Source organism: Nerophis ophidion, linkage group LG03 (genome assembly GCF_033978795.1).
Source record: "Nerophis ophidion isolate RoL-2023_Sa linkage group LG03, RoL_Noph_v1.0, whole genome shotgun sequence".
Taxonomy (NCBI): Eukaryota; Metazoa; Chordata; class Actinopteri; order Syngnathiformes; family Syngnathidae; genus Nerophis; species Nerophis ophidion.
In genome coordinates, this window is record NC_084613.1 from 8,685,999 (window position 1) to 8,711,441 (window position 25,443).

General features: G+C 38.0%; 1 protein-coding gene across 1 annotated transcript in view; it reads left to right on the forward strand.

The window, feature by feature from the left end:
• The window catches only part of LOC133549069 (otoferlin-like), a 181,684-nt gene that overhangs the window by 97,804 nt on the left and 58,437 nt on the right, over window positions 1-25,443 (forward strand). The window contains exons 15-22 of the mRNA XM_061894164.1: window positions 1,836-1,956; window positions 2,025-2,125; window positions 6,779-6,869; window positions 6,993-7,109; window positions 16,061-16,213; window positions 16,279-16,468; window positions 20,876-21,000; window positions 23,871-24,005. Coding sequence (XP_061750148.1) covers window positions 1,836-1,956; window positions 2,025-2,125; window positions 6,779-6,869; window positions 6,993-7,109; window positions 16,061-16,213; window positions 16,279-16,468; window positions 20,876-21,000; window positions 23,871-24,005 — 1,033 coding nt within the window. The remainder of the gene's footprint in view (window positions 1-1,835; window positions 1,957-2,024; window positions 2,126-6,778; window positions 6,870-6,992; window positions 7,110-16,060; window positions 16,214-16,278; window positions 16,469-20,875; window positions 21,001-23,870; window positions 24,006-25,443) is intronic.

A 25,443-nucleotide genomic window follows, 5' to 3' on the forward strand; every position in this document is an offset into this window, starting at 1 on the left:
AATTTTACAGCTCAGAATCATACAACTTGGTACGTACTATTTGCTCACTGTTAGCAGGCTGATGGTTAGTGTGCTAACTTCGGCATACTAGCGTGCTAACATTAGCGTGCTAATATTTTTAGCCAACTTTGCAGGTAAAGAGCCCGGAGTCCTCTAACTTGGTACTTGGCACATGCCGACTGTTAGCATGCTATCATTTTTATCATTAACAAGCAAAAAAAAATTAACTAATTTTGCACAATTTTAGCAAACTTTGCAAACATTTACCTTAGTCATGCTAACACATGCTAACTTTTTGCATAATTTTTTCAAACCTATAAATGTATAATCAGATATATGCTGTTAGCATGCAAACTTTTTTGCCTAATTTTTCAACCATATAAATGTGGTATCTGATATATGCTAACTGTTAGCATTCTAACATTTTAGCCAGTTTTGCCGTTGTAGACCTCAGAGTCATAAAACCTGGTACTTTGCACATGGCAACTGTTAGCATGCTAGCATTTTTATGATTAACATGCTAACATTCTTTTTTTTTTGGCAAATTTTACACGTTTTTAGCAAACTTCGCAAAGGTTTACCTTAGTCATGCTAACGCATGCTAACTTTTTGCCTAATTTTTTAACCATATAAATGTAGTATCGGATATATGCTGTTCGCATGCAAACTTTTTTGCCTAATTTTTCAACCATATAAATGTGGTATCTGATATATGCTAACTATTACCATGCTAACTTTTTTTAAGCCAGTTTTGTCAATATACACCTCCAAGTCATAAAACTTGATACTTGGCACATGCCAACTGTTAGCATGCTAGCATTTTAAACATTAACATGCTAACATTTATTTTTGCTAATTTTGAACGTTTTTAGCAAACTTTGCAAATGCTTACACATGCTAACTTTTTGCCTAATCTTTCAACCATGTAAATGTAGTATCAGATATATGCTGTTAGCATGCAAACATTTTTGCCTAATTTTTCAACCATTTAATGTGGTATCTGATATATGCTAACTGTTAGCATTCTAACTATTTTTTTTTGCCAGTTTTGCCATTGTATACCTCAGAGTCATAAAACTTGGTACTTGGCACATGCTAACTCTTAGCATGCTAGCATTTTAAGCATTAACATGCTAACATTTTTTTTGCTAATTTTGCACGTTTTTAGCAAACTTTGCAAATGCTTACACATGCTAACTTTTTGCCTAATTTTTCAACCATATAAATGTGGTATCTGATATATGCAAACTGTTAGCATTCAAACTTTTTTCAGCCAGTTTTGCCGTGGTACACCTCAGAGTCATAAAACTTGGTACTTTGAACATGCTAACTGTTAGCATGCTAGCATTTGTATCAATGACATGCTAACTTTTTTTCCAGCAAATGTTGCTACTTTTTTAGCAACATTTTTAAATGCTAACTTTTTGCCTTATTTTTCAACCATATAAATGTGGTATCTGATATATGCTAACTGTTAGCATTCAAACTTTTTTCAGCCAGTTTTGCCGTTGAACACCTCCGAGTCATAAAACTTGGTACTTGTCACATGCTAACTGTTAGCATGCTAGCATTTTTAGCATTAACATGCTAACTTTTTTTTTTTTTTTTTTGCAAATTTTACACGTTTTTAGCAAACGTTTACCTTAGTCATGCTAGTTTGTGTATTTTTAAAGCTATTTTTCCATGTGCACGCTTTAGAATCATATAGCTAGTCGGCCTGCTATTGTTAGCATTTTAGTGTGACTTGTGTGTGTTGCACACATGCAGCCGTCACATGCAATTTTTTTTCCGTATTTTGCACATTCTGGTTAAAATTTTTCTCCGTTTGCTTGCAGAAACTACTTCCACCTGCCCTACTTTGAGCGCAAGCCGTGCGTTTACATCAAGAGCTGGTGGCAGGACCAGAGGCGCCGGCTGTACAACGCCAACATCGTGGACAACATCGCGGACAAACTGGCAAGTGGCTCCCCGCCGCCAGATGGCGCTCGAGGCGTGGCCTTGACGCTGGTGCTCTGTGGTCGCAGGAGGACGGTCTGAACGACGTGCACGAGATCATCAAGACGGAAAAGGCGTACCCCGAGCGCCGGCTGCGGGGCGTCCTGGAGGATCTCGGCCACGGATGCAGGTCCACACCTCCACGCTTATCCACTACAACACCCTGGAACCCAGGGAAGTTGTCACCTTGTGTAAATGCTAAATAAAAACAGAATACCGTATTTCCTTGAATTGCCGCCGGGGCGCTAATTAATTTAAAACCTCTTCTCACTCCGGCGCTTACCAAAGGCATGCGGTACATTTAGGCCTGCGCTTATAAATCTGAGTGTGATGTAAGGATAAAAAATAATAAATGAAGTCCATGCGCAGCTCCTTCTGATCCACAGCATCAATAACTTGTTTATAGAAGTCTTCCTTATCTTTCTTAAGTTTTAAAAGTCTCTGTCTCGATGGAAATCTTCATTTATTACCTCCTGCTTCGATTGAAAGTCCAGTTTAGAAAGCTGTTTTATTTTAGATATGTAATCCTCCATGTTAAAAGTGCAAGCGAGAGGAAAAAATAAACGATCGCTGCTTGTTGTCACTTCTTCTGCAGCCGAGTAGTCGCAAGAAGGATCACTAGCGCCCTCTACCACCAGGAGGCGGGAGTCATTTAATGACTCATATTTGACACACGCAGCTACGGTATATTAATAAAACATAGCTGCTTACTGTTCTTTTTAGCATATTCAATAGCTTGGACCTTAAATCCTACTGAATAGCTCTTAATCTTCTTCCCTTTATGCGATTTCAAATGATTGAAATCAGCCTCCACAATTTTGAAAATGATGACAGGTGAAGTGTCACTCGTGACGTGACGAGTTTGACCCTGCGGAAATTCAAGGCATATGATAATTATTTGGTGAAACGAGTTTGACCCGGCAAAAATTCTAGACATGAGCTAATAAAACTGATATTTTGCAAAACGAGTTTGACCCGGCGTTAATCCTGAGCCGGCGGTAATGCTAAGCATGTGAAAATTATTTTGCGAAACGAGTTTGACCCGGCTGTAATTCTAGGCAGGCGCATACTATATACCCGGCGGCAATTCAAAAAGCAGCGGTACTGCATGAAAAAGCGACATCAGTGTGTAAAGGATATCACCACATGGGCTCAGGAACACTTCAGAAAACCACTGCCTGTAACTACAGTTACAGGCAAAAGCCAAAGCCGTTTATCAACAACACCCAGAAACGCCGCCGGCTTCGCTGGGCCCGAGCTCATCTAAGACGGACTGATGCAAAGTGGAAAAGTGTTCTTTGGTCTGACCAGTCTGAATTTCAAATTGTTTTTTAGAAACTGTGGACGTTCTGTTCTCCGGAACAAAGAGGAAAAGAACCATCCCGATTGTTCTAGGCGTAAAGCTGAAAAGCGGACAATCAAACACACGGAAGTGTCACTTGTGACGTGACGAGTTTGACCCGGAGGAAATCCTAGACATGCGCTAATAAAAATAATAATTTGCGAAACGAGTTTGACCCGGCAGTAATTCTAGGCAGGCGCATATTATATACCCGGACGGCAATTCAAGGAAACACGGTAGACTGCAAAGACGAGATATTTAACGTACGAACTGGAAAACTTTGTGATTTTTTTTTGTGCAAATATTAGCTCATTTGGAATTTGAAGCCTGCGACATGTTCAAAAAAAGTGGAAAAAAAACTGAGAACGTTGAGGAATGCTCATCAGACGCTTGTTTGGAACGTCCCGCAGGTGAACGGGCTAATTGGGAACAGGTGGGTGCCAGGATTGGTTATAAAAAGCAGCGGTACTGCATCAAAAAAGCGACATCAGTGTGTAAAGGATATCACCACATGGGCTCAGGACCACTTCAGTAAACCACTGTCTGTAACTACAGTTTGTCGCTACATCTGTAAGTGCAAGTTAAAACACTACTATGCAAAGCCAAAGCCATTTATCAACAACACCCGGAAATGCCGCCGGCTTCGCTGGGCCCGAGCTCATCTAAGACGGACTGATGCAAAGTGGAAAAGTGTTCTTTGGTCTGACCAGTCTGAATTTCAAATTGTTTTTAGAAACTGTGGACGTTGTGTTCTCCGGAACAAAGAAGAAAAGAACCATCCGGATTGTTCTAGGCGTAACGTTGAAAAGCGGACAATCAAACACACGGAGAAAACAAACTTAATTTTTTATTTTTTTTTGCCAGTTTGGAATTTGATGCCTGCAACTTGTTTCAAAAAAGTTGGCACGAGTGGCAAAAAAGACTGAGAAAGTTAAGGAATGCTCATCAAACACTTATTTGGAACATCCCGCAGGTGAACGGGCTAATTGGGAACAGGTGGGTGCCAGGATTGGGTATAAAAAGCAGCTTCACAAAGAAATACGGAAAGAGGGTCACCACTTTGTCAACAAATGCCAGGGAAAATTGTTTAAGAACAACATTTCTCAAGCAGCTATTGCAAGGAATTTAGGGATTTCACCATCTACGCTCTGTAATGTCATCAAAATGTTCAGAGAATCTGGAGAAATCACTGCATGTAAGCCATGATATTACGGACCTTCGATCCCCCAGGCGGTACTGCATCAAAAAGCCACATCAGTGTGTAAAGGATATCACCACCTGGGCACAGGAACGCTTCAGAAAACCACTGTCAGTAACTAAAGTTGGTCGCTACATCTGTAAGTGCAAATTAAAACTCTACTATGCAAAGCCAAAGCCATTCATCAACAACACCCGGGGCCCGAGCTCATCTAAGACGGGACTGATGCAAAGTGGAAAAGTGTTCTGTGGTAATCATTAACTTTAGAATATGATGCCAGCAACATGTGACAAAGAAGTTGGGAAAGGTGGCAATAAATACTGATAAAGATGAGGAATGCTCATCAAACACTTATTTGGAACATCATACAGGTGTGCAGGCTAATTGGGAACAGGTGGGTGCCATGATTGGGTATAAAAACAACTTCCCAAAAAATTCTCAGTCTCTCACCAGAAAGGATGGGGCGAGGTACACCCCTTTGTCCACAACTGCGTGAGCAAATAGTCAAACAGTTTAAGAACAACGTTTCTCAAAGTGCAATTGCAAGAAATTTAGGGATTTCAACATCTACGCTCCATAATATCATCAAAAGGTTCAGAGAATCTGGAGAAATCACTCCACGTGAAACCAACATTGAATGACCGTGACCTGGCACTGTATCAAAAACTGACATCATTCTCTAAAGGATATCACCACATAGGCTCAGGAACCCTTCAGTAAACCACTGTCACTAAATACAGTTTGTCGCTACATCTGTAAGTGCAAGTTAAAGCTCTATTATGCAAAGCGAAAGCCTATTATCAACAACACCCAGAAACGCCACCGGCTTCTCTGGGCCGGAGATAATCTAAGATGGACTGATTCAAGTTGGAAAAGTGTTCTGTGGTCTGGCGAGTCCACATTACAAATGTTTTTTTGGAAACTGCGGACGTTGTGTCCTTCGGAACAAAGAAGAAAAAGAACCATCCGGATTGTTCCAGGCGCAAAGTGGAAAAGCCAGCATCTGTGATGGTACGGGGGTGCGTTAGTGCCCAAGGCATGGGTAACTTACACATCTGTGAAGGACACCATTAATGCTGAAAGGTACATACAGGTTTTGGAACGACATATGCTGCTGTCTTTTTCATGAACGCCCCTGCTTATTTCAGCAAGACAATGGCCAAGCCACATTCAGCACATGGGTAACTTACACATCCGTAAAAGGTTTTGGAGCAACATGTGTATAGCTCGGTTGGTAGAGTGGCCGTGCCAGCAACTTGAGGGTTGCAGGTTCGATTCCCGCTTCCGCCATCCTAGTCACTGCCGTTGTGTCCTTGGGCAAGACACTTTACCCACCTGCTCCCAGTGCCACCCACACTGGTTTAGATGTAACTTAGATATTGGGTTTCACTATGTAAAAGCGCTTTGAGTCACTAGAGAAAAGCGCTATATAAATATAATTCACTATTCACTATGTGTTGCCATCATGGACGCCCCTGCTTATTTCAACAAGACAACGCCAAGCCAGGTGTTACAACAGCGTGGCTTCGTAGTAAATGTGTAATATGTGGTGCAAAATACTTTTTTGTTGCCATTAAATTCTAAGTTCAATCAATCAATCAATCAATGTTTATTTATATAGCCCCAAATCACAAATGTCTCAAAGGACTGCACAAATCCTTACGACTACAACATCCTCGGAAGAACCCACAAAAGGGCAAGGAAAACTCACACCCAGTGGGCAGGGAGAATTCACATTCAGTGGGACGCCAGCGACAATGCTGACTATGAGAAACCTTGGAGAGGACCTCAGATGTGGGCAACCCCCCCCCCTCTAGAGGACCGAAAGCAATGGATGTGGAGCGGGTCTAACATGATACTGTGAAAGTTCAATCCATAGTGGCTCCAAGACAGCAGTGAGAGTCCCGTCCACAGGAAACCATCTCAAGCGGATCAGCAGCCTAGAGATGTCCCCAACCGATACAGGCGAGCGGTCCATCCTGGGTCCCGACGAGCGGTCCATCCTGGGTCTCGACTCTGGACAGTCAGTACTTCATCCATGGTCATCGGACCGGACCCCCTCCACAAGTTGATGATAATTTGCACTGGAAAAAACACAAAATATCTCGTCTTTGCAGTCTATTCAATAGAATATAAGTCGAAAAGGATTTGCAAAACTCTTTTTATTTACATTTTACACGACGTGACGACTTTACTGTTTTGGGGGGTTTCGTAGCAATTGAATTGATATTTTCTCCGTCCAGTCAGTTTCTGGTGCTGGCCAACACGGACCAGAACTTGTCAGGTAAAACCAAACTGGACCGGGAGCGACTGAAGCTGTGCATGTGTGAAATGGTAAGTGTGTGTGTGTGTGTGTGTGTGTGTGTGTGTGTGTGTGTGTGTGTGTGTGTGTGTGTGTGTGTGTGTGTGTGTGTGTGTGTGTGTGTATCCCCCCCCGCTGATCTTGTTCCGCCGCAGGAAGCCGTGGCTCAGCAGGCCAAGGCCATGAGGTCTCAGGTGAAGAGGAGCACCGTGAGGGAGAAAGTCAAGCTGGCACACAACTTTCTGCACAAGCTGCGCTTCCTGGCCGACGAAGTAAGACCTGCACGTAAAACACGGTGGTTTAGCACGGCGGATGAACTTTATGACAGTTTTCTTCTGGACTAAAAAAAAAAAAAAAAATTCATCAGAAATGAACTTCATTTAATTGCCAACAATAAACTGAAAGTTGCTGATGTTCGATTTTTTTTTAATTTAGTTTACCACCGAAAAAACTCCTTATTTTTTATAATATTTAATTGTATTGGAAACTCTTTATTTATTTTAATTTATTCGCCAACAATTAAGTATTTAGCAACTGTAAAAAAAAAATTTCCTTTAGGGACGGCATATCTCGGTTGGTAGATATTGAGGGTTGCAGGTTCGATTCCCGCTCCCGCCATCCTAGTTAGTCACTGCCGTCGTGTCCTTGGGCAAGACACTTTACCCACCTGCTCCCAGTGCCACCCACACTGGTTTAAATGTAACTTAGATGTTGGGTTTCACTATGTAAAGCGCTTTGAGTCACTAGAGAAAAGCGCTATATAAATGTAATTCACTTCACTTCACTTTATATTTTTTTATTGTATTTTTTTTTATTTTTTTTATTCGCCAACAATAAACTGTTAAGCACCTGTGAATTTATTTTAATTTAATTTGCTATCATTTACCTGTTAAGTAAGTCCTTTTTTAAATTTTATTTTAGTTCAGTTTAGTTTACTTTATTTTATTTTGGTTGAGTTTAGTTTAGTGTATGTTAATTCAGTTTCTTTCATTTTATTTGCCAACAATAAAATGTTAGGCAACTGCGAATTTAATTTAATTTACTTTCCTATCATTTAATTGTTAAGGGTTCCACAATGTAAAGCGCTTTGAGTCACTAGAGAAAAGCGCTATATAAAATATAATTTTACTTCACTTCACTCTTTATTTATTTATTTTTTAAATTTTATTTTATTTTATTTCATTTCATTTTATTTTATTTTATTTTATTTTAGCTTAGTTTAGTTTATTTTCTTTGATTTTGTCTGCCAACTGTAAATTTTATTTAATGTAATTTTCCAGCGATTAAGTATTTAATTGTTTTTTTTCCTTTAGGGGCGGCATATCTCGGTTGGTAGATATTGAGGGTTGCAGGTTCGATTCCCGCTTCCGCCATCCTAGTCACTGGCGTCGTGTCCTTGGGCAAGACACTTTACCCACCTGCTCCCGGTGCCACCCACACTGGTTTAAATGTAACTTAGATGGAGGTGGCGACTTGTCCAGGGTGTACCCCGCCTTCCGCCCGATTGTAGCTGAGATAGGCGCCAGCGCCCCCCGCGACCCCGAAAGGGAATAAGCGGTAGAAAATGGATGGATGGATGGATGGATGGATGGATGTATTGGCCAAGAAATAAGTGTTTGGAAACTCTTTATTTATTTTAATTTATTTGCCAACAATTAAGTATTTAGCAACTGTAAAAAAATGTTTCCTTTAGGGACGGCATATCTCGGTTGGTAGATATTGAGGGTTGCAGGTTCGATTCCCGCTTCCGCCATCCTAGTCACTGGCGTCGTGTCCTTGGGCAAGACACTTGACCCACCTGCCCCCCGTGCCACCCACACTGGTTTAAATGTAACTTAGATGGAGGTGGCGACTTGTCCAGGGTGTACCCCGCCTTCCGCCCGATTGTAGCTGAGATAGGCGCCAGCGCCCCCCGCGACCCCGAAAGGGAATAAGCGGTAGAAAATGGATGGATGGCTGGATTGGGTTTCACTATGTAAAGCGCTTTGAGTCACTAGAGAAAAGCGCTATATAAATGTAATTCACTTCACTTCACTTTATATATATATATATTTTTTTTTTTTTTTTTTTTATTCGCCAACAATAAACTGTTAAGCACCTGTGAATTTATTTTAATTTAATTTGCTATCATTTACCTGTTAAGTAAGTCCTTTTTTAAATTTTATTTTAGTTCAGTTTAGTTTACTTTATTTTATTTTGGTTGAGTTTAGTTTAGTGTATGTTAGTTCAGTTTCTTTCATTTTAGCTTAGTTTAGTTTATTTTCTTTGATTTTGTCTGCCAACTGTAAATTTTATTTAATGTAATTTTCCAGCGATTAAGTATTTAATTGTTTTTTTTCCTTTAGGGGCGGCATATCTCGGTTGGTAGATATTGAGGGTTGCAGGTTCGATTCCCGCTTCCGCCATCCTAGTCACTGCCGTCGTGTCCTTGGGCAAGACACTTTACCCACCTGCTCCCGGTGCCACCCACACTGGTTTAAATGTAACTTAGATGGAGGTGGCGACTTGTCCAGGGTGTACCCCGCCTTCCGCCCGATTGTAGCTGAGATAGGCGCCAGCGCCCCCCGCGGCCCCGAAAGGGAATAAGCGGTAGAAAATGGATGGATGGATGGATTGGGTTTCACTATGTAAAGCGCTTTGAGTCACTAGAGAAAAGCGCTATATAAATGTAATTCACTTCACTTCACTTTATATTTTTTTATTGTATTTTTTTTATTTTTTTTAATTCGCCAACAATAAACTGTTAAGCACCTGTGAATTTATTTTAATTTAATTTGCTATCATTTACCTGTTAAGTAAGTCCTTTTTTAAATTTTATTTTAGTTCAGTTTAGTTTACTTTATTTTATTTTGGTTGAGTTTAGTTTAGTGTATGTTAGTTCAGTTTCTTTCATTTTATTTGCCAACAATAAAATGTTAGGCAACTGCGAATTTAATTTAATTTACTTTCCTTTCATTTAATTGTTAAGGGTTCCACAATGTAAAGCGCTTTGAGTCACGAGAGAAAAGCGCTATATAAAATATAATTTTACTTCACTTCACTCTTTATTTATTTATTTTTTAAATTGTATTTGATTTTATTTCATTTCATTTTATTTTATTTTATTTTATTTTATTTTATTTTATTTTAGCTTAGTTTAGTTTATTTTCTTTGATTTTGTCTGCCAACTGTAAATTTTATTTAATGTAATTTTCCAGCGATTAAGTATTTAATTGTTTTTTTTTCCCTTTAGGGGCGGCATATCTCGGTTGGTAGATATTGAGGGTTGCAGGTTCGATTCCCGCTTCCGCCATCCTAGTCACTGCCGTCGTGTCCTTGGGCAAGACACTTTACCCACCTGCTCCAGCGCTATATAAATATAATTAACTTAACTTTATTTTTTTAATTTAATTTTTTTAAACTGTTAAGCACCTGTGAATTTATTTGAATTTAATTTGCTATCATTTACCTGTTAAGTAAGTCTTTATTTTATTTTAGTTGAGTTTAGTTTAGTGTATATAAGTTCAGTTTCTTTCATTTTATTTGCCAACAATAAACTGTTAGGCAACTGTGAATTTAATTTAATTTACTTTTGCTATCATTTAATTGTTGAGTGTTCCACAATGTAAAGCGCTTTGAGTCACGAGAGAAAAGCGCTATATAAAATATAATTCCTTTCACTTCACTCTATTTATTTATTTTTAAATTTTTATTTTATTTTATTTTATTTTAGCCTAGTTTAGTTTAGTTTATTTTCTTCGATTTTATCTGCCAACTGTGAATTTCCTATCATTTAATTGTTAACTCTATTTTATTCAATTTAATTTAATTTCCTTTTTTTAAATTTAATTTTAGCTTAGTTTAGTTTAGTTTTTTAATTTTATTTGCCAACTATAAACTGTTGGGCAACTGTGAATTTAGTTTTATTTAATTTGCTATCGTTTAATTGTTAAGTAACTCTTTATTTTATTGTATTTTTTATTTGATTTGATTTGATTTGATTTGATTTGATTTTGTCTTAGTGTACATTAGTTTAGTTTAGTTTATTTTCTTTCATTTTATTTGCCAACAATAAACTGTTAGGCAACTGTGAATTTAATTTAATTTACTTTTGCTATCATTTAATTGTTGAGTGTTCCACAATGTAAAGCGCTTTGAGTCACGAGAGAAAAGCGCTATATAAAATATAATTCCTTTCACTTCACTCTATTTATTTATTTTTAAATTTTTATTTTATTTTATTTTATTTTAGCCTAGTTTAGTTTAGTTTATTCTCTTCGATTTTATCTGCCAACTGTGAATTTCCTATCATTTAATTGTTAACTCTATTTTATTCAATTTAATTTAATTTCCTTTTTTTAAATTTAATTTTAGCTTAGTTTAGTTTAGTTTTTTAATTTTATTTGCCAACTATAAACTGTTGGGCAACTGTGAATTTAGTTTTATTTAATTTGCTATCGTTTAATTGTTAAGTAACTCTTTATTTTATTGTATTTTTTATTTGATTTGATTTGATTTGATTTGATTTTGTCTTAGTGTACATTAGTTTAGTTTAGTTTATTTTCTTTCATTTTATTTGCCAATAATAAACTGTTAGGTAACAGTGAATTTAATTTAATTTAATTTACTTTAATTTAAATGTTAAGTAATTCTTTATTTTATTATATTTTTAATTAAATTTTTTTTTAATATATATATTTTTTTATTTATTTAATTTAATTTAGTTTAATTTGATTTTATTTTAATTCAGTTTACTTTAGTTTCTTTCATTTTGTTTGCCAACAATAAACTGTTAGGCAACTGTGAATTTGATTTAATTTAATTTGCTATTATTTAATTGTTAAGTAACTCTTTATTGTATGTTATTTAATTTCAATGTAATCTAATTTTATTTTATTTATTATTAATTTTTTTTTAGTAGTATATTTTTTATTATAACTTATTTCATTTTATTTTATTTTAGTTCAGTTTATTTCATTTTATTAGCCAACAATAAACGGTATAGTTCGGTTGGTAGAGTGGCCGTGCCAGCAACTTGAGGGTTGCAGGTTCGATCCCCGCTTCCGCCATTCTAGTCACTGCCGTTGTGTCCTTGGGCAAGACACTTTACCCACCTGCTCCCAGTGCCACCCACACTGGTTTAAATGTAACTTAGATATTGGTTTTCACTCGCTTTGAGTCACTAGAGAAAAAGCGCTATATAAATATAATTCACTTCACTAAACTGTTAGGCAACTTTGAATTTAATTTAATTTAATTTGCTATCATTTAATTAACTCTTTTTTTATGTTACTTGATTTTAGTTTATTTATTTAATTATTATTGCTATTGTTATTATTTCATTTTATTTTTTATTATAATTATATATATTATTGCAGATGTGAATTTAATTTAATGTAATTTGATTTTTGCAAATAATCATTAACTTTAGATTTTGATGCCAGCAACACGTGACAAAGAAGTTGGGAAAGGTGGCAATAAATACTGAAAAAGTTAAGAAATGCTCATCAAACACTTATTTGGAACATCCCACAGGTGTGCAGGCTAATTGGGAACAGGTGGGTGCCATGATTGGGTATAAAAGCAGCGTCCCAAAAAATGCTAAGTAATTCACAAACAAAGATGTGGTGAGGGTCACCACTTTGTCCACAACTGCGTGAGCAAATACTCAAAACAGTTTAAGAACAACGTTTCTCAAAGTGGAATCGCAAGAAATTTAGGGATTTCAACATCTACGCTCCATAATATCATCAAAAGGTTCAGAGAATCTGGAGAAATCACTGCACGTAAGCGGCATGGTCGGAAACCAACATTGAACGACCGTGACCTTCCATCCCTCAGACGGCACTGTATCAAAAACCGACATCTATCTCTAAAGGATATCACCACATGGGCTCAGAAAACCACTGTCACTAAATACAGTTGGTCGCTACATCTGTAAGTGCAAGTTAAAGCTCTACTATGCAAAGCCAAAGCCATTTATCAACAACATCCAGAAACGCCGCCGGCTTCTCTGGGCCCGAGATCATCCAAGATGGACTGATGCAAAGTGGGAAAGTGTTCTGTGGTCTGACGAGTCCACATTTCAAATTGTTTTTGGAAATATTCCAAATCGTGTCATCGAAGCGAACCATCCGGACTGTTATCGACGCAAAGTTGAAAAGCCAGCATGTGTGATGGTATGGGGGTGCATTAGTGCCCAAGGCATGGGTAACTTACACATCTGTGAAGGCACCATTAATGCTGAAAGGTACATACAGGTTTTGAAACAACATATGCTGCCATCTAAGCGCCGTCTTTTTCATGGACGCCCCTGCTTATTTCAGCAAGACAAGTGTTACAACAGCGTGGTTTCGTAGTAAAAGAGTGCGGGTACTTTCCTGCAGTCCAGACCTGTCTCCCATGGAAAATGTGTGGCGTATTATGAAGCGTAAAATACGACAGCGGAGAACATCTGCACCGTAACCCAACATAAACACAACAGAACAAATACCTAGAACCCCTTGCAGCACCAACTCTCCCGGGATGCTACAATATTTGAAAATCGATTTTGCATGTTACTATAAAGTTACTATAAAGGCACTGTCGTCCCGTCCGCTTTTTCTCCATACAAACATTGTGCCGGCCCTAACACATACTATATGCGGACTTTACACACAAACGAGTGAATGCAAGGCATACTTGGTCAACAGCCATACAGGTCACACTGAGGGTGGCCGTATAAACAAGGTTACAAATATGCGCCACACTGTGAAGCCACACCAAACAAGAATGACAACCACATTTAGGGACAACATCCGCACCGAAACACAACATAAACACAACTGGACAAATATCCAGAACCCCTTGCAGCACTAACTCTCCCGGGATGCTACAGTATTTGAAAATCGATTTTGCATGTTACTATAAAGTTACTATAAAGGCACTGTCGTCCCGTCCGCTTTTTCTCCATACAAACATTGTGCCGGCCCTAACACATACTATATGCGGACTTTACACACAAACAAGTGAATGCAAGGCATACTTGGTCAACAGCCATACAGGTCACACTGAGGGTGGCCGTATAAACAAGGTTACAAATATGCGCCACACTGTGAAGCCACACCAAACAAGAATGACAACCACATTTAGGGACAACATCCGCACCGAAACACAACATAAACACAACTGGACAAATATCCAGAACCCCTTGCAGCACTAACTCTCCCGGGATGCTACAATATTTGAAAATCGATTTTGCATGTTACTATAAAGTTACTATAAAGGCACTGCGTTCAACGTCCTCTACAACCTGTCGTCCCGTCCGCTTTTTCTCCATACAAACATTGTGCCGGCCCTAACACATACTATATGCGGACTTTACACACAAACGAGTGAATGCAAGGCATACTTGGTCAACAGCCATACAGGTCACACTGAGGGTGGCCGTATAAACAAGGTTACAAATATGCGCCACACTGTGAAGCCACACCAAACAAGAATGACAACCACATTTAGGGACAACATCCGCACCGAAACACAACATAAACACAACTGGACAAATATCCAGAACCCCTTGCAGCACTAACTCTCCCGGGATGCTACAGTATTTGAAAATCGATTTTGCATGTTACTATAAAGTTACTATAAAGGCACTGTCGTCCCGTCCGCTTTTTCTCCATACAAACATTGTGCCGGCCCTAACACATACTATATGCGGACTTTACACACAAACAAGTGAATGCAAGGCATACTTGGTCAACAGCCATACAGGTCACACTGAGGGTGGCCGTATAAACAAGGTTACAAATATGCGCCACACTGTGAAGCCACACCAAACAAGAATGACAACCACATTTAGGGACAACATCCGCACCGAAACACAACATAAACACAACTGGACAAATATCCAGAACCCCTTGCAGCACTAACTCTCCCGGGATGCTACAATATTTGAAAATCGATTTTGCATGTTACTATAAAGTTACTATAAAGGCACTGCGTTCAACGTCCTCTACAACCTGTCGTCCCGTCCGCTTTTTCTCCATACAAACATTGTGCCGGCCCTAACACATACTATATGCGGACTTTACACACAAACGAGTGAATGCAAGGCATACTTGGTCAACCGCCATACAGGTCACACTGAGGGTGGCCGTATAAACACGGTTACAAATATGCGCCACACTGTGAAGCCACACCAAACAAGAATGACAACCACATTTAGGGAGAACATCCGCACCGAAGGGCTTCACGGTGGCAGAGGGGTTAGTGCGTCTGCCTCACAATCCGAAGTTCCTGCAGTCCTGGGTTCAAATCCAGGCTCGGGATATTTCTGTGTGGAGTTTGCATGTTCTCCCCGTGAATGCGTGGGTTCCCTCCGGGTACTCCGGCTTCCTCCCACTTCCAAAGACATGCACCTGGGGATAGGTTGATTGGCAACACTAAATTGGCCCGAGTGTGTGAATGTGAGTGTGAATGTTGTCTGTCTATCTGTGTTGGCCCTGCGATGAGGTGGCGACTTGTCCAGGGTGTACCCCGCCTTCCGCCCGATTGTAGCTGAGATAGGCGCCAGCGCCCCCCGCGACCCCTAAAAGGGAATAAGCGGTAGAAAATGGATGGGTGGATCCGCACCGAAACACAACATAAACACAACTGGACAAATATCCAGAACCCCTTGCAGTACTAACTCTTCCGGGATGCTACAATATTTGAAAATCGATTTTGCATGTTACTATAAAGTTATACAAGCCTTGCTCGTTCAATATTCAATGCAAAACTTGTTTGGGTCCCTATTAAAAGGTTAATTTGTTCAACCTCGGCCCGCGGCTTTGTTCAGTTTTAAATTTTGGCCCGCTCTGTATTTGAGTTTGACACCCCTGCTCTACATAAAACTAGAACGGGAAAGAATTCCACTTTCGAAGCTTCAACAATTAGTTTCCTCAGTTCCCAAACGTTTATGGAGTGTTGTTAAAAGAAAAGGTGATGTAACACAGTGGTGAACATGCCCTTTCCCAACTACTTTGGCACATGTTGCAGCCATGAAATTCTAAATTGATAAAATGATAAAGTTTATCGGTTTGAACATCAAATATGTTTTCTTTGTAGTGCATTCAACTGAATATGGGTTGAAAAGGATTTGCAAATCATTGTATTCTGTTTATATTTACATCTAACACAATTTCCCAACTCATATTAAAATAAACAGGATTGCAATAAGTGGCACGAAGAAGAAAGCCATCAAAACAAACCATTTTGTTTCCAGCCTCAGCACAGCGTTCCCGATGTTTTCATCTGGATGATCAGCAACGGCAAGAGGATGGCGTACGCACGAGTGGCGTCCAAAGACATCTTGTACTCGGCCATGGACGAGGAGCGGGGGAAGGACTGCGGCAAAGTCAAAACCATCTTCCTCAGGGTGCGTCTGCGCCTAAATCTTTATTTTTTACGCCGCATGTCTGACTTCTTCCTTCCTCGGTCAAGATCCCGGGCAAAAGAGGATTTGGGCCCGCAGGCTGGACCGTGCAGTCCAAGATCGAGATTTACCTGTGGTTGGGACTCAACCGCCAGCGCAAAGACTTCCTGCGAGGACTTCCCAACGGCTTCGAGGAAAATAAACTGTCCCGAGGTCCCGGCTTGGCGTCGGCGCCGCCGATCAGTCTCACGTACATGAGTGAGTCGCTTGTTCCTTCATCTTCGCTTAAAAACAGGCTGCCAGAGGTCTTTTAGCTGAGTTAAATAAGCAGGGGGGGCCTTTTTGTCTCTGTGGGTGGAGGCGGGGCCACCAGCATAGCATAAATGTGAAGGAACATAGTGAAAATTAGCAATAGCATAGCTATGTGAGCTACATGCTCGTATTACATTTTAACATTGTGCTAGGTAAGCAACACTAGCATATCTATGTGAGCTATATGCTAACATTGCATTTTACCATAATTCTAGGTTAGCAACACTTGCATAGCTATGTGAGCTACATGCTAATATACATTTCAACCACATGCTAGGTTAGCAGTATTAGCATATCTATGTGAGCTATATGCTAACATTGCATTTTAACCACATGCTAGGTTAGCAACACTAGTATAGCTATGTGAGCCTCGTGCTAACATTACATTTTACCATCATTCTAAGTTAGTAACACTTGCATAGCTATGTGAGCTACATGCTAATATATATTTTAACCACATGTTAGGTTAGCAGCATTAGCATATCTATGTGAGCTATATGCTAACGTTGCATTTTACCATAATTCTAGGTTAGCAACACTAGCATAGCTATGTGGGCCTCATGCTAACATTACATTTTACCATCATTCTAGGTTAGCAGCACTTGCATAGCTATGTGAGCTATATGCTAATATACATTATAACCACATGCTAGGTTAGCAACACTAGCATATCTATGTGAGCTATATGCTAACATTGCATTTTACCATAATTGTAGGTTAAAACACTTGCATAGCTATGTGAGCTACATGCTAATATACATTATAACCACATGCTAGGTTAGCAACACTAGCATAACTATGTAAGCTATATGCTAACATTGCATTTTACCATAATTGTAGGTTAAAAACACTTGCATAGCTATGTGAGCTACATGCTAATATACATTTTAACCACATGCTAGGTTAGCAACACTAGCATATCTATGTAAGCTATATGCTAACATTGCATTTTAACCACATGCTAGGTTAGTAACACTAGCATAGCTGTGTGAGCCTCGTGCTAACTTTACATTTTACCATAATTCTAGGTTAGCAACACTTGCATAGCTATGTGAGCTACATGCTAATATACATTTTAACCACATGTTAGGTTAGCAACACTAGCATATCTATGTGAGGTATATGCTAACATTGCATTTTAGAATAATTCTAGGTTAGCAACACTAGCATATCTATGTGAACTATATGCTAACGTTACATTTTGCCATAATTCTAGGTTAGCAACACTAGCTTACCTATGTGAGCCTTGTGCTAACATTAAATTTTACCATATTTGTAGGTTAGCAACCCTAGCATAGCTATGTAAGCTACGTGCTAAAATACATTTCAACCACATGCTAGGTTAGCAACACTAGCATAGCTATGTGAGCTATATGCTAACATTGCATTTTAACCACATGCTAGGTTAGCAACACTAGCATATCTATGTGAACTACATGCTATAATATATTTCAACCATATGTTAGGTTAGCAACACTAGCATAGCTATGTGAGCTATATGCTAACGTTGCATTTTGCCATAATTCTAGGTTAGCAACACAGCTATGTGAGCCTCGTGCTAACATTACATTTTACCATCATTCTAAGTTAGTAACACTAGCATAGCTATGTGAGCCTCGTGCTAACATTGCATTTTACCATAATTCTAGGTTAGCAACACTAGCATAGCTATGCTAGCCTCGTGCTAACATTACATTTTACCATCATTCTAAGTTAGTAACACTAGCATAGCTATGTGAGCCTCGTGCTAACATTGCATTTTACCATAATTCTAGGTTAGCAACACTTGCATAGCTATGTGAGCTACATGCTAATGTACATTTTAACCACATGCTAGGTTAGCAACACTAGGATAGCTATGTGAGCTATATGCTAACATTGCATTTTAACCACATGCTAGGTTAGCAACACTAGCATATCTATGTGAACTACATGCTATAATATACATTTTAACCACATGCTAGGTTAGCAACACAAGCATATCTATGTGAGCTATATGCTAACATTGCATTTTACCATAATTCTAGGTTAGCAACACAGCTATGTGAGCCTCGTGCTAACATTACATTTTACCATCATTCTAAGTTAGTAACACTAGCATAGCTATGTGAGCCTCTTGCTAACATTGCATTTTACCATAATTCTAGGTTAGCAACACTAGCATAGCTATGTGAGCCTCGTGCTAACATTACATTTTACCATCATTCTAAGTTAGTAACACTAGCATAGCTATGTGAGCCTCGTGCTAACATTGCATTTTACCATAATTCTAGGTTAGCAACACTTGCATAGCTATGTGAGCTACATGCTAATATACATTTTAACCACATGCTAGGTTAGCAACACTAGCATAGCTATGTGAGCTATATGCTAACATTGCATTTTACCATAATTCTAGGTTAGCAACACTTGCATAGCTATGTGAGCTACATGCTAATATACATTATAACCACATGCTAGGTTAGCAACACTAGCATATTTATGTGAATTTCATGCTATAATATTTTTTAACCACATGCTAGGTTAGCAACACTAGCATATCTATGTGAGCTATATGCTAACATTGCATTTTACCATAATTCTAAGTTAGCAACACTAGCATAGCTATGTGAGCCTCGTTCTAACATTACATTTTACCATAATTCTAGGTTAGCCACACTAGCATACCTATGTGAGCTACATGCTAACATTGCATTTTAACCACATGCTAGGTTAGCAACACTAGCATATCTATGTGAGGTATATGTTAACATTGCATTTCAACCACATGCTAGGTTAGCAACACTAGCATAGCTATGTGAGCCTCGTGCTAACATTACATTTTACCATCATTCTAAGTTAGTAGCACTAGCATAGCTGTGTGAGCCTCGTGCTAACATTACATTTTACCATAATTCTAGGTTAGCAACACTAGCATAGCTATGTGAGCTACATGCTAATATACATTTTAACCACATGCTAGGTTAGCAACACTAGCATATCTATGTGAGGTATATGTTAACATTGCATTTCAACCACATGTTAGGTTAGCAACACTAGCATAGCTATGTGAGCCTCGTGCTAACATTACATTTTACCATCATTCTAAGTTAGTAACACTAGCATAGCTGTGTGAGCCTCGTGCTAACATTACATTTTACCATAATTCTAGGTTAGCAAAACTAGTATAGCTATGTGAGCTACATGCTAATATACATTTTAACCACATGCTAGGTTAGCAACACTAGCATATCTATGTGAGGTATATGCTAACATTGCATTTCAACCACATGCTAGGTTAGCAACACTAGCATAGCTATGTGAGCCTCGTGCTAACATTACATTTTACCATCATTCTAAGTTAGTAACACTAGCATAGCTGTGTGAGCCTCATGCTAACATTACATTTTACCATAATTCTAGGTTAGCAACACTAGCATAGCTATGTGAGCTACATGCTAATATACATTTTAACCACATACTAGGTCAGCAACAGTAGCATAGCTACGTGAGCTATATGCTAACATTGTATTTTACCATAATTCTAGGTTAGAAACACTAGCATAGCTATGAGAGCCACATGCGAACATTACTTTTTTCCATAATTCTAGGTTAGAAACACTAGCCTAGCTACGTGAGCTACATGCAATATTACATTTTAACATTATGCTCAGTTAGCAACACTGGCTTAGGTGTGTGAGCCTCATGCTAACATTACTTTTTTTTCATAATTCTATATTAGCAACACTAGCATAGCTACGTGAACTATATGCTAACATGACTTTTTACCATAATTCTAAGTTAGCAACACTAGCATAGCTATGTGAACTACATGCTAATATTACATTTTAACATCATACTCGGTTAGCAACACTAGCTTACGTATGTGACCCTCATGCTAACATTACTTTTTACCATAATTCTAGATTGGCAACACTAGCATTGCTACGTGAGCTACATGCGAAGATTGAATTTTGGCATCATGCAAGGCTAGTAACACTAACATATCTATGTGAGCTACATGCTAACATTTCATTTCAACATTATGCTTGGTTAGCAACACTAGCTTAGATATGTGAGCTAGATGCTAACATTACATTTTACCATCATGCTCGGTTAGCAACGCTAGCAGAGCTACGTGAGCTACACGCTAACATTACATTTTAAAAAATCATGCTAGGTTAGCATATTCACTTAAGAAAAAACTAAATGATCAAACCTACAACTCCCACGTCTGTGAGTCACTTTAAGATGTGTAGTGAAGCCTGTTTTTTTTTTTTTTTTTTCCTTAATTGTATTAGTTTTTCTCTTACCAGCCCCGTCACATATGCTCCTTAGTGGCACATAGTACTGCTAGCTTTTGTGTGTTGGCAGTGAAGCAGATCTTCCAGCTGAGGGTGCACATGTACCAAGCTCGCAGCCTCTTCGCCGCCGACAGCACCGGCCTCTCCGATCCTTTCGCACGGGTCTTCTTCTCCACGCAGAGCCAGGTCACTGAGGTGAGCAAATCAACAACACCCGGGGCCAACAATCTTTGCTGGTATTTCTGGACTCTGCTAATTTTACAACAAGACAAAAATATGTTTCCATATATTAGTCGCAGCGGCTAATTAATATATGGAGCCTTCCAGACCGTGTCAGTCCTCTGCTCAGGTTTGATGCAAACTATTGAACACCAAACATTATGGGCATTAGGGGGGGGAAAACACATCATTTAATACCGGTGTCATATAAGCCGCAGGGTTCAAAACCTAGGAAAAAATTAGCGGCTTATGTGTGTTTGTATGTATACATGTATGTATGTATGTATACATGTATGTATGTATGTGTATATATATATATATGTACTTTATGTATATATGTATGTTTGCATGTATGTGTGTATGTATGTATGTACCTGTATATATGTATGTATATATGTATACGTGTACTGTATGTATGTATGTATGTATGTATGTATGTACTGTATGTATATGTATGTATGTATGAATGTACGTATGTGTGTGCATGTATGTATGTGTATGTTTGTATATATGTATGTATATACTGTATGTATGTATGTATGCATGCATGCATGCATGTCTGTATATATGTATGTCTGAATATATATGTATATGTATGTATATATGTATACATGTATGTATGTGTGTAAATATGTATGTATGTTTATATATAAGCTGTATGTAAGTATGTCTGTAAACATATATATGTATTTTTTTATATATTTGTGTGTATGTATGCATGTATGTATGTACGTATATATACATGTATTATGTATGTATGTATGTATGTATGTATGTATGTATGTTTGTATATATTTAAGCTGTATGTATGTAAATACATATATGTATGTTTATATATATAAATAAATATAAAGAAATAATAATTATATATATACATATATATATATATATATATATATCTGTGTGTATGTATGCATGTATGTATGTATACATACATGTAATATGTATGTGTATATAAATGTATATATATACATATATCTGTATATATGTATGTGTGTATGTATGTTTGTGTATATGTATATATGTACAGTATGTGTGTATGTATGTATGTATGTATGTATGTATGTATGTATGTAAATATGTATGTATGTTTATATATAAGCTGTATGTAAGTATGTCTGTAAATATCTCCCGCCCAAAGGCAAAACCCAGTAACTCAATTTTGGTCAAAACTGAGCTGATAATATTTTGGGAGTTATTGCTTTACATTAGTGTATGCGATATTGTAATTTGTTCCGTAAGTAAGCTGCTTACTATATGCATATACATGTATTATGTATGTATGTATGTATGTATGTATGCATGCATATATGTATGTATGCATGCATATATGTATGTATGCATGCATATATGTATGTATATATATAGATATATATAAATATATCTATATATATACATATATCCGTATGTATGTATGTATGTATGTTTATATATATATATATATATATATATATCCATCATCCATCCATCTTCTTCCGCTTATCCGAGGCCGGGTCGCGGGGGCAACAGCCTAAGCAGGGAAACCCAGACTTCCCTCTCCCCAGCCACTTCGTCTAGCTCTTCCCGGGGGATCCCGAGGCGTTCCCAGGCCAGCCGGGAGACATAGTCTTCCCAACGTATATATATATATATATATATATATATATATATATATATATATATATATATATATATATATATATATAAGCTGTATGTATGTATGTATGTAAATGTGTATGTGTACATTCATATATAGATGTGTGTATGTATGTGTATATATACATGTATTATGTATGTATATATAAATGTATATATATACATATGTATGTATGTATGTATGTATGTGTATGTATGTTTGTGTATATTTATGAATATTTATGTTTGTATGTATGTATGTATGCTTATATATATAAGCTGTATGTATGTATATATGTAAATATATATATGTACGTTTATATATATATATATGTGTGTGTGTGTATGTATGCATGTATGTATGTATGTATGTATATATACATGTATTATATATGTATGTATATATAAATGTATATATATACATATGTATGTATGTATGTTTGTATGTATGTATATATGTAGGTGTGTATGTATGTTTGTAAATATTTATGTATGTCTGTGTGTATGTATATAAGTATGTGTGTATGTATGTACTGTATGTCTGTATGTATGTATGTATGTATGTATGTATGTATGTATGTATGTATGTACTGTATGTCTGTATGTATGTATGTATGTATGTATGTATGTATGTATGTGTGTATGTATGTACTGTATGTCTGTATGTATGTATGTATGTATGTACTGTATGTCTGTATGTATGTATGTATGTATGTACTGTATGTCTGTATGTATGTATGTATGTACTGTATGTCTGTATGTATGTATGTATGTATGTATGTACTGTATGTCTGTATGTATGTATGTATGTATGTATGTATGTATGTACTGTATGTCTGTATGTATGTATGTATGTATGTATGTATGTATGTATGTACTGTATGTACTGTATGTCTGTATGTATGTATGTATGTATGTATGTATGTATGTATGTATGTATGTATGTATGTACTGTATGTATGTATGTATGTGTGTATGTCTGTATGTATGTATGTATAGGAGGAATGCAGCAGGGGGATATAAAATATCAAACAGTAACATATCCTTCAGACATGAGACAGGCCCAGGCAGTTAAGACGAAGCAACACAACATAAGTCCCATCACTTCAAAGATTCAGTTTCAGTAAAGACGAGTACAGCGAACAGGTTGATTTGGCCATACCACATGTCAGACGCCGTCATATTGTCCATACCACACAATACACATAAGGTGGATGCATGTTCCCCACCAGGTGCTGCCCGAGACTCTGTGCCCCACCTGGGACCAGCTGCTGCTCTTTGACAACGTGGAGTTGTTCGGCGAGGCCACGGAGCTGAGAGACGACCCTCCCATCATCGTCATCGAGCTCTACGACCAAGACACGGTGGTAAGGCCCCAACCCACGCAGGTCGCCGTTCTCCGGAAGCAACGTGACACCCCGCCTGTGAGGACACTCCATTAGGTACACCTGCGGCATCAAGGGAACTGGGGTTTCACGCAGTAACCCTCCAGCCGTCACCGTACCGTACCATACCTATCTCCACGGTGCACTTTGGCCTATACCCAAATCCCATCCTTTTTTTTTTGGCACCGAATCACGTCAAATGTCGCATTTATCAACTCAAAAGATGCTCCGACGTAAGTAAACCAAGGCGCCGCTTTTCCAAAAACGTGCTACCTCGAAGCGGGTATTGACATGCTACTGATTACCGTTAGCGATATTGCATGGCGACGTCAACACTTCCAAATTTGTGAAAGAAAACTACAACGAAGATGCGCGTTAGACTCAAACATCTGGCGATAAGTACAATACTTACAGTATTCACACTTTTCAGGGCGCAACAAAGGACTCGATTCAACAAAACATAAAACTACGCACTACTGCCATCCAGGGTTGTACGGTATACCGGTACTGGTATCAAAAACTGGATCAAAAACGGTACTACACTCTGTTTGAAAAGTACCGAGTACAAGTTGTTTTTTGAACCGAAAAAATTCCAGTTTTTAAAAATTCCGAACATTCAAGCTTTTTAACATATTCCCCAAAAAATACTGCTTTTTTCGAAGTTCCCAAATTTTCCATAAAAATTCCCATTGAAATGAAAAGAACAGGACAATGAAAATTGAAACTATCATTTTTAAAAGTTCCAAAAAATTCCAGGAATTCCCTATTTTTCAAACCCTTTTTTTCTGTCGACTACTCTTTCCACATTTTTCAACCCACTTCAAGCGTTCCACCGTCCAAAAATTCCTCTTAATCAGGGCAAAAAACGAAGTTGTTTTTTGAACTGGAAAATTCCTGTTTTTCCCGAAATTCCTGGAATTCCTTTATACAATTTCTCAATTAAAAATGTTACTACTTCAACATTTCTCGACCGATTTTACATGGCGGCGTCAACACTTCCAAATTTGTGAAAGAAAACTACAACGAAGATGCGCGTTAGACTCAAAGATCTGGCGATAAGTACAATACTTACAGTATTCACACTTTTCAGGGCGCAACAAAGGACTCGATTCAACACAACATAAAACTACACACTACCGCCATCCAGGGTTCTACGGTATACCGGTACTGGTATCAAAAACTGGATCAAAAACGGTACTACACTCTGTTTGAAAAGTACCGATTACAAGTTGTTTTTTGAACCTGAAAAATTCCAGTTTTTAAAAATTCAGAACATTCAAGCCTTTTAACATTTTCCCCCCCAAAATCCGGCTTTTTTCGAAGTTCCCAAATTTTCCATAAAAATTCCCATTGAAATGAAATGAACAGGACAATGGAAATTGAAACTATCATTTTTAAAAGTTCCCAAAAAATCCAGGAA